This window comes from Priapulus caudatus, unplaced genomic scaffold (assembly GCF_000485595.1).
Source record: "Priapulus caudatus unplaced genomic scaffold, Priapulus_caudatus-5.0.1 Scaffold214, whole genome shotgun sequence".
In the NCBI taxonomy this organism is placed as follows: Eukaryota; Metazoa; Priapulida; class Priapulimorpha; order Priapulimorphida; family Priapulidae; genus Priapulus; species Priapulus caudatus.
Window position 1 is genome coordinate 2,874 of NW_014577275.1, and position 10,677 is coordinate 13,550.

General features: G+C 43.6%; 1 protein-coding gene across 1 annotated transcript in view; it reads left to right on the forward strand.

Annotated features, from left to right (window-relative positions):
• Positions 1 to 665: 665 nt before the first annotated feature.
• Positions 666 to 10,677, forward strand: part of LOC106807426 (calpain-15-like) — an 82,937-nt gene continuing 72,925 nt past the window's right edge. The window contains exon 1 of the mRNA XM_014809748.1: positions 666 to 2,672. Within this exon, the coding sequence (XP_014665234.1) occupies positions 783 to 2,672 (1,890 nt within the window). The 5' untranslated portion in view covers positions 666 to 782. The remainder of the gene's footprint in view (positions 2,673 to 10,677) is intronic.

A 10,677-nucleotide genomic window follows, 5' to 3' on the forward strand; every position in this document is an offset into this window, starting at 1 on the left:
GATATTTTTCTGTAACAGTTACATGTTGTTCATGGACCCACTAAAACATTTTGCTTTTTTACAATCGCCAAGATTGTTGAAAAGAGCATAACATCCAGCTTCTACCGATTGATTTGTAAAAAAAAGCCATATTTTGAGTATTGTAGCACCACTTATCTCTCAAGGAGGGAGTTTTTTTGATTTAGTCATGTTGGCAAGAAATAAACTCAAAAGTTGTAGTACAAAATATGCTCATATTGGATATATCGAAAGCCAGCTTCTACATGTAGATAATAGATCTAGTAATGCTAATTTTAATATCAATGCAACGTTACTAAAAACCTGGTTATAATAACGCATGCATGTGGTGGCTCTGTAGGGATAAAAGTTGCACTTTATAATTATTCAGACATTGCACATAGTTTAAGTTGTTAGAATAATAAAAGATGAAGTTATTTAAATGTTTACCTAATGTATATGAAGTTACTTAATGTTTAGAGGGTACCTTTTTCATTCGAATTTCTTGCTGTAATGCATCTAGTAAAATGATGTCAAAAGTTTAACTGACACTACAACCAAAAGAGGCCAAACAAACAAAAAGCATCATTGAGAATAACGACATGTGCTTTTGAAGAGCAAGTTTTTTGTTATGTTGAGCAACAAAGTTTGGTATGTAAGGTAATTAAATACTAATGAGACGCTGCTTTACAAAATAATAATTCAGGTCGTACCAAGATGATCCTTGCCTTGTAAATAATCACGACTGCCGAGGTCTGGTCCATGACAGTAGCAGCAATGGTGCAATGCCATCGACACCCACGCAGAGAAGCAGCGAAATGCAAACGAACTGGTCATGCGCTCACTGCACTTTCATAAACAAGAGTGATCTCACACATTGTGAGATTTGCTCCAGAAGCCGGCTAGACAAGATCACGTGCCACCAGCCCCAAAAACAGCAAGTAGCTACGAATAGTTGTCACAGCAGTGTTGACGATAGCGTACGTGAACTAAGTAACGGTGCCTGTGGAGTTTCCGTGAACAGCTCAGGTACTGCAAACATGGTTAATGGCAGCAGGTTAAGTCCTGAGATGCTAGATGGTGGTGGCAAATTGAAGCTCGTAGCGAAAAGCAACAGTAGCGACGCGAAGGGCATCCGAGGTGTGCCGTTGCTTGTCTGTCAAAATAGTGCCGTCACTAATGCACCTAGTGCTAATAACAAGATAAAGTTCACCAGAAATTTAAGCTACGAGCCGCTGTCACCTCATTCTAGCAAGCCTTTGCCTGCCATGCAGGATTGTGGCCAGAAGGCCAATAGTCATGAATCACCAAAGCCACACATCACCAAAAACTCCAGCATCGGCGAACCAAGACCGTCTGCACGTCCAAAGAGTGTCCTCATCAAAAGTACCTCGTGTGTAGGAGAGCGGGAGTTGGAGCATGAGCGAAAACCCAGGCCTAAGAGTATGTTTTCCCTCGATGAAGACGTCATGGATGAGGTGTGGGTGTGCAGAAGGTGCACGCTGGAGAACAAACCGCGCGCCAAGAACTGTGCCGTGTGCGAAACACCGCGGAAATCGAATATTCCTACCAGCATTCCCGATAACATTGACATTGCTCAATTTTTGCCCAGACCGCCTTACGACTGTGCGACAAACGAGAAAGTCGTGCTCATTGACAAAGACCCGCCAGCTAATCCGCAATGCGACGTGGGCACTAAGAGCCCGCAGGCTTCCGTCGCCAAGAAGATATCTCGTCGAACGCCGCCCCACAGCCCTTCTGGGAAAGCCGAACCCGGCAGCAGAGATAAGCATCCTCTCCGGCAGAACTCCTCCGAGCCAGCCCTCTTCAGCGGGGTGTCGCCCGCGCCGAAGCTGCCGCGGCAGAACTCGCAGGGAGACGCGGCAGCGCGGCGGACGCCGCCGGGCCGGCGCGCCCCGCAGCAGGATGGCGAGCCGATGGAGGTGGACGCGGGAGAGACGCTGCACGGCGAGCGTGACAACTGGGCGTGCGAGCAGTGCACGTACACGTGCAACCCGTCGTGGACCGACATCTGTGATATCTGCGACACGCCGCGCTTCGTCGAGACGGGCGACGACGGCGGCGCGCCGCTCGACTCAGACTGGGTCGCGGCCGGGTTCGCGGCGGCTGGGCGGCAGCGGGAGCGGCCGAGCCGCGTGCTCGGCATCCCGTCTCCGGACACGTCGTGGACGTGCTTCAAGTGCACGCTCGCGAACCCGTGCGCGGTGAACGTGTGCGCCGCGTGCGGATGCTCGAAGATATACAGCACATCGATGCAGCGCGAGCGGACGGGCGCCTCCGCTGCCGCGCCGCCGCCGCCGTACGACGAGTCGTGGGACTGCGGCGCGTGCACGCTGCGCAACCCGAGCCGGCTGCTCTCGTGCGACGCCTGTGGCAATCAGCGCCCCCTGCCACCGCTGCCAGAGCCGGAGCCGGAGCCGGCGACTGCACCGAGCGTCGAGCGCGCGAGCGGCTGGTCGTGCAACGGCTGCACATACGTGAACTCGCGCGACGTGCTCGCGTGCAGCGTGTGCGGCAAGCAGAAGCCGGCGGCGCTCGTGCGCGTGCCGTCGCTGCCCGGCCAGCATGCCAGCGACCTGATGGAGGACCTGAGGAAGATCGACGAGCAGGAGGCGACGGAGACGCGCGAGCGCATCATGCTGTTCTGCAAGCAGGTAGGCGGCCTTCTCTCATCCGTTGCTTATCATCAGGAGTGTATAATATAGATAATCCATATTATCTATGATTTATATGATTATATATGATATATTATTTATGATCTATATTATACACTCCTGATATTATGTTGTGTTCTTTTATGTTGTGTAATGTTCGTTATTGTTTGTTGGTTGTGCAAATACTTTCAACAAATGACTTTTTTTTCGCATATTTTCAACATACGTGTTTTATTTATAAAGTGACAGTTTGATTGCAAAATAGTAGCTGAGTGAATAAAAACAACAACAACAACAACAGCAGGAACAACAACAATGTACCATACAGTTAGACTTGTATTTGAGGCATTTGATTGGGTTTGTCTATATTCAGGCCGGTACAGGAGATAATTTGCATATTTTGTCACGTGGTTTGTATTATAACCAATCAGATGTAATCGCGTGTTCGTGACGTCACTTCCAGCGATCTCATGTGCAGAAGTGTGAAGCATGGTGAGGTGGTAGAGAATGAGGAGGAGAGAAGCTGGTGGAGAAGGAGGAGGGGGAGAAGCTGGTGGAGAAGGAGGAGGGGGAGAAGCTGGTGGAGAATGAGGAAGGGGAGAAGGGAGAAGGTGGTGGAGAAGGAGGAGGGGAGAAGCTGGTGGAGAAGGAGGAGGGGGAGAAGCTGGTGGAGAAGGAGGAGGGGGAGAAGCTGGTGGAGAATGAGGAAGGGGAGAAGGGAGCTCTCCTTCCTCCTTCTCAACCAGTTTCTCCCCCTCCTCCTTCTCCACCAGCTTCTCCCCTTCCTCATTCTCCACCAGCTTCTCCCCTTCCTCATTCTCCACCAGCTTCTCCCCCTCCTCCTTCTCCACCAGCTTCTCCCCCTCCTCCTTCTCCACCAGCTTCTCTCCTCCTCCTTCTCTACCACCTCACTATGCTTCACACAAATATAACACAAACTATAGCTTCTATTGGTTATAACACAAACCACGTGACAAAATATGCAAATTATCTCCTGTACCGGCCTGAATATAGACAAACCCCATTTGATTAGATTTGAGTGAGAAGAGTGAGAGTTTGATTAGATGGTGCTGCCAGCTACAGTGCAATATGGGAAGCTTTATGTTGATATAGAGAATACATTCGTGATGAACGAAAATTACAGATCTCAATTTTATGAGAATAAAAATAATGTGTGGAATGTATCGCATATATGCCTGCATATAACTAAGCTTTATAGCTTTTAAGTTTTATAGCTTTATAGCTACCATGGCTGTTCGAGAACGCATTATAATATAGCACAAATCAGCATTGATTACTATAGCCATTAAGCCACAGAAACCCCTGATATACTACCCGGCTTCGATACTGAAATGTTAATTCTGTACATTGTAAACAGTATTAGGGTATTTAAACCATTACTTATGAGGAAAATTTTGTGTGTGACTGATATTTCCTAAGAATATAATCACCACAGATACGTGTCCAAGGTTTCACCAAGCTGCGTGGTATATATATACATACATTGTTAATTAAATATATTTAAGAGCGTCATACTCTCATACAAGAAAGATAGCTTGCTTTGATATACAAATTTTATTTGTAAAAGTGTAGTGTCATGTCTATGTTAGTATATGAACTGACTTTGAGGACTATAGCCACCTATAGTTGGATAATGGAAGCTTTGTCGGTAGAGAGAATGCACAGAGCACGTATATCATATGATATACACGTGTGCTCTGGTATGCAGTAATTATAGTGAGACGTATCTGCATGATATGAATCTATTTTTCCATGTGCTCCTGTAATTCAATGTGTACATTGTATGCGATGGCTTAGAACTCGTGTCAAGTGCTGCTAATTTCCACATTATGTGTTTGTTTAGCATGGATAAACAATGTTAAATTACTGCATGTTTGAATTGGCATAAAACCGGAAGGGCTCAATCAAGGAGATTTGTATTTTCTGGCTATGAATGACTGGTCTCCAGGTTATGAAAACCGAGACGTACATGGTAACTGTGGTAAAATAACACGAGGGCTGCACAACTGCTTCAAATAGATGTGATATATGTGATAAACCATTAAAATAATTTTATTTCACTAACTCGCCTGTACATGATAAGACACAGCGAGTGAACAGCCAGCTTCCTCTGCCGGTCTACGCATCATGACACCTCAGCGAGAATCCCTATTAGAAGCTAGGTGCTGCCAGCTACAGTGTATTGTTGAAAGTTTTCCGCCGATGTAGAGACTTGTCTTGCGTGATGACGTCAGAAATAGTTATGCGTGTTAGCAGATTAATCATCTCAAAGAGATATTGATAGATACTCCTGAGATTATTTAATCTTGGGATTATTTACTCCTGATGTTAGTAACTAATAATTAAACGTACATCCACGTACATGTGCACAAATTTTAAAGATATAAATCACATGCACGATAGGGTTAGGCTGAAGGGATAGTTGTGCTTTTTGTAATTTGTTATTGTTTCTGTAACTTTGTTTTATTATTTATTATATTTATTTTCGGGTTATTTACAATTATTACATAACTTCAGGAGCTTATAAATGCATAAATAAATCCATTATAAGCTACTGATAACTTATTATCTATTTTGCTCCAAAATTTAGGAGCAGCTGCCCCCTTGCCCACCCAAAGGCTACCACCCTGAATATAGTAACCAATATCTGGATTTACACGTGAAATAATGAATTCATTAAAAACTTAATATAATTGATAGTCGCACAAAAAATTTAAAAACAAACTTGTAGAGCATTACTATTTCCAGATTCATATTTTGCAACTGACGGGACTAAAATATATATTGACATCGTCCAAGTACTCAAAGTCTCTCTCTCACAGTGTTCAAACTCTATAAACTAAAAATTTAATGATCGTAACTCCGCACCGACGAGATGTCTCGAGTGTCGCGCGTGAGCCGAAGAGATTTACGGTTTTCAATTTCAGGCACCGACTAAAGTTAATGAAAACGATATTGAACGGTAAACAATATTGAATGGGAGTAAACGCTGGCGCGTCTGGGCCACAAGCCTGCATGACTGCATTGTGCTGCATTTGCTCGCATGATTCACGACAAAACTTTCTTGTTCGTTGACATCGGAAAGGCAGTTTCGTCGGTGCACTGCGCGTCGCTAATTGAGGGGGTAATTTGGCAGAAAACCGTATTAGGTCCCTCTGCTTCCGTCTCACGGCTACATTGCGCATGTCCTACCGTGAGTGCATGCAGCCAGCCCTGGGAAAGGCAGGTGTTGACAAGTGCGTTGCGCAGGTACGCGTAGCCGTCAACCACCAGTAAATAGGCGGGTTGTTGTTGTTGTAGTGTGTATAGGCACAGACTGGTTGGTCGTCGAACGTGGACACGGCAGATTAACCTCTGCACCGGTGCGTTGCTGCCGAGTGAACACTAAACACCCGAGGCGGTGTTGTGACATTTCAAATGTGGTCGTCTATGTTGTGCTGTGTGTGTGTGTGCCTGACGACGCAGTTGGACGCTTCATGGGTGGTGTATTCTTCAAGCACAAGCCGAGTATAAAAGTCTGCGTGGTCGACGAAGCTGTTGTCTAAAATTGTAAGAAACGTAGACGTACGTACCGGCTATAGCATCATTTCTGGCTTCAGTGAATTAGTTGTAATGGAAAACTGTAATGGATGAAATTGTTTGCGTTATAATATACCAGTAAATTATTATGCATATATGTATGTAAATTTGTGTGTACGCGTGCGTGCGTACGGACGTGTGCACGTACACTTGCGTGCATGCGTGCGTGTGTGCGTGCGTGCGTGCGTGCGTGCGTGCGTGCGTGCGTGCGTGCGCGCGTGTGTGCGTGTGTGCGTGTGTGCGTGTGAGCGCGTGGGTGTACCGTAGCTCGGTGGTGCGTTGCTCAGACGGCAGGCCGTGTAATGAGCGCAGTAAACGATCGCAGAGAATTTAAGAAAGTAGCGAACTATGTATATGAACTTCAGATTGTCGTTGACAATGACATGCTATATGAATTAGGATTGCGAAGGGGGAAGGGTATTTCAAGCGATAGTGCTGAAAATTGACTGAGTAGTACTAGGTAGCGTGCTGGCCATTTTATGAAGCTTTGTCAAAGCATCGAAATTGTATAGTTACGGCCCTTACGGGGTATATGGAAAATTGGCATTCTGTTGTCGACTCGGTTATATTGTTGATTTCAGTCATATAATATCGATAGTAAAAATGTAGAGCTTCTAAATCATGCATATTGGCTTCTTATTTATCAGAATTTCAGTCAGCTTTCACATCGGTGTATATTTCAACCTTACATATATATACGTTTTTAGTAGGGATATATAATTGGTAATATCAATACAATGTTCTGTGCAGTTAGACTTTTACTCTGCATTCGTAAACTGCCTATAAAAGTACCACTAGCGGTAATTGGTCGTTACCAAGGAAACTGCTTTAGTTTTAACGAGGAAGATGGATCGGTTGTTAGAGACACTGTATCGCCTGTGGGGTCTGGTGCTGTGAATGTGCGAAAGATTCAGTGTTACTGAAGAAGCATTGTGGCGTTTACAAATGCATTATTTATGCTGAATCATTGTCAGCGATCCAATTTGCCGAGAAGCTCATTGTAAAGTGAAATGGCAGGGCAGTAATTTACGTAGTACATCTGTAGTGAGAAAATGTGCAGCAAGCTCTGTCAGGCAGGAAAGCACGCCGATCTGCTACATGTATGCAAAACTCGAACAGTTGAGCTCTTTACGAACTTTGCTTACAAGTGCAGTTTAGCCAGTTAGGCGAAGCATTTGTTGGAGGGGCGGATATCGGCTCGTGAGAATTATTTGAGATAATGGACCAATAAATTTCCTGGCTATCTGGGAATTTAATTTCGCCAAAATAATGACCCCCTTACTGTAATTAATATATTGATTCTGAATTACTTAATTTTTCTAGCTATAACATGCTGTGATTGTTCACATGATGCAGCATGTGTACAAATCTGTCTCATATCTGAAGCCACAGACGCGGAAGTGTTGCTGTCATATATATTTTGAAAACGATCCTTTTGGTAATTATATAATTTAATACGCAGGTGGATGAGTGTAAATCTATGCTAAACTGTATTCGAAGAAACGGCCATGCAAGTTAAATCTATCACAGTTTTTATTATCTGTCTTATCGATATGGATTGGTTGGAAAGGATGCAAAAGCATCAAATCGCCGTCATCGAAGCACAGTGTATAATTAAAAACTTATTTGGTAATAAATATAGTCATTGCAATAACGTGTTCGTATCGTAAATAATGGGAAGCTTTACGCAAATAAATACATCCCATGATTTCCCTGTGGAATACAAAACGACTCTTACTGCAGCTTCATTACTCTTTAAGAAAGTCTGTTCATTATTTTTTCAGTTCATTAATAGCAGCACTAAACCACTACGTGGCCAGAAGGGTTGATGAAACTTTGCACGAATTTGAAATGCCGTGAAATTATATATGAATACATTCGAATATCAGTAAAAGTTCAGATATGTCACAGATATCGTAAAATCGAAAACGTATCGATAAAGGAGCGCACATGAGATTGTAGATGTAGACAATATCGAAAGGGCGTAAACTGTATGTTTTAGCTTAGAACGGATGAATATCAATATGCAACGTTGCACGTCTGCCGCTTAGCTTTTTTGTCATAAGTCAACTCAGTTCGCCACCGGTGTCTCATGTATACATATTATCCCTATGCGGTTTTATATCATGTAGTATACCGATAGTGCGAACCCGTGTTAGTGTGGTGATCCTCAATTATATGTGACTTTGCCAGCAATTTGCGCATTGCAAATATGAATGAATTGATGGTTGTGGGTGTCGTTTGAAGCTCTACTAAGCCTTGTATCGGTGCGGTGTGATCGATCGGGTGTGCTTTCGCGTGTGTACTCATAATTATCCGTTTACTGGAAGAAATGTGTTTCCAAAATTTACATCACGAAATCAATGAGCCATGGCATGTGACAGCTTTGAAGTGTGCATTAGGTCTTTTGACGTTGCAGTTATGAAAATCAGTTGATGTTCAGTCATTCTCGAAATGGGCATTCGTGATATGTTTACAAAACTCCGCAAAATTCGCAGCAGTAGTAAGACAGGGTAAGACGTAGAGAGATAAATCGGGGATGAAAGTCGGGGCAAGAGAGAAAGAGAGCGAGAGAGTGAGAAGTGGGAAGAGAAGAAGGGAGAGAGGGAGAGAGAGGAAGAGCGAGCGAGCGAGAACGAGAGCGAGAGAGAGAGAATTAGATGATAGCAAGATAGAGGTAGAGGGTAGAATTACGTAGTCTCGTTTCACCTATTCGCCTTCATTGTGTGTTCCTTCAGGACTGACGCGTGTCGAGTTGTTGGCTACCATTATTTTTAACGGTCCACACAGCAAGCTGCTGCCGTTGCATGTCTACCACCTATTAAGTTGTTTTGCTTTGTGTGCAGGTTTTCAGCATGGCAGGCCATGGATGACGCAATTAAACATAAAGTACACAGGCCAGGTGTTGCCGCGTGTCTATTAACGCGTCAAAAGACCGATCTGAATCGACGGTGGTTATTTATCAAGCGCGCTCGGTGAATATTACATAGTGCTGACGCGTGCGCGGGTGGGTACACGTGGGCGCGCGTGTCTCCGGTTGCTTGCATGGCTCTGTGCGAGCGTCGTTGCATTTGTTTGCGTGCTCGTGTGGGCGTGCGTGTGCGTGTAGGTGTCTTCGTGCGTCATTGCGTTCGTACGCAAACATGTGTAATATAAATCGGCGTGATGCTTTTTTGTGATGTGGTGTGGTGCTGATGTTTTTGCTGAAGCTTTAGATTAGGATTCTCGTGATTTATCTGTTTCCATGGACAGTCACTGTGGTAAATGGAAATGTAATCGTTTACCTACGGTTAGTAAATAAATGAGCCTCATTACACCACTCTCAAAATTGGTATAATGAAAAAATTGGGTCTAATTTTCTCGTTTTGTTAGTTACATTAACAGTATATAAATTGCGTTTTGATTGTTAAACCTGCTAATGGGTGGTACTTACGCTACGCTACGCGTTGGCGAATTAATTGGATGATTATCAGGCATGCGTGGCCACTGGCCAGTGCATATATAGGCAGTCTCTGGTTCTTTTCTAGAAGTTTGATTATTCGGTACCTGGGAACCCCATGGAAATGATTGCATTTTGGTTGCCACGTGCTTCGGATAAAGATCGTATACTGTTAATGGAATTATATGTGATACATTATTGTAATTATATGTAATGTATTAATTATATATATGTGTATAACATATGATACATATACATACATAAACTATGGAGAGTCGTTCCTCAGGTGGATGTTTGGAATTCGGTGCTTCTCTATATCAATGGGTTCCGATAAAATTCCGAATAATAACCGAATTCATATATATTTGATATCTATCATAAAATCGTTATATAGTTGTTGATAATTTGATATATACTACCATGTGTGAGTTTAACCTAACAGTGTCTGCATGTGTGTGTATACATACATAGCCATGGTTTTATGTAGAGGTACTAATTGCGGCTGTAGTGTTTTACAAGCACCTCTGTGGTGAAAACCTTCCCATGATTACTAATAATCGATATACCATGCATGCTAGTGGTTGCTTGTATAATACGGGGCACTCTATTTATTTATTATTACAAGTGTCTTAGAAAAGGTTGCTTTTGCCATCGATCAGCCGTTCCGTACGTTCATTCTCTCCAGCGGTCTCTCTCTCTCTCTCTCTCTCTCTCTCTTTCTTTCTCTCTCTCTCTCTCTCTCTTAATAATAATTATAAATTATATATACATATAAATGTATAACGGGTTTAATCATACTTTCTATCGTCGAGGAAAGAGAGAGGAGACGGAAGAACCGGGAGTGTTGTTCCTGTCATTCACCTGTCGCAGATATCAGGCGGCTAATGAATCATAACCTTATAGTTTCACAGTAAACTTAGAACATTCTCAGTCGAACCAGACTTAATAGGATCTGATATGTAAGAT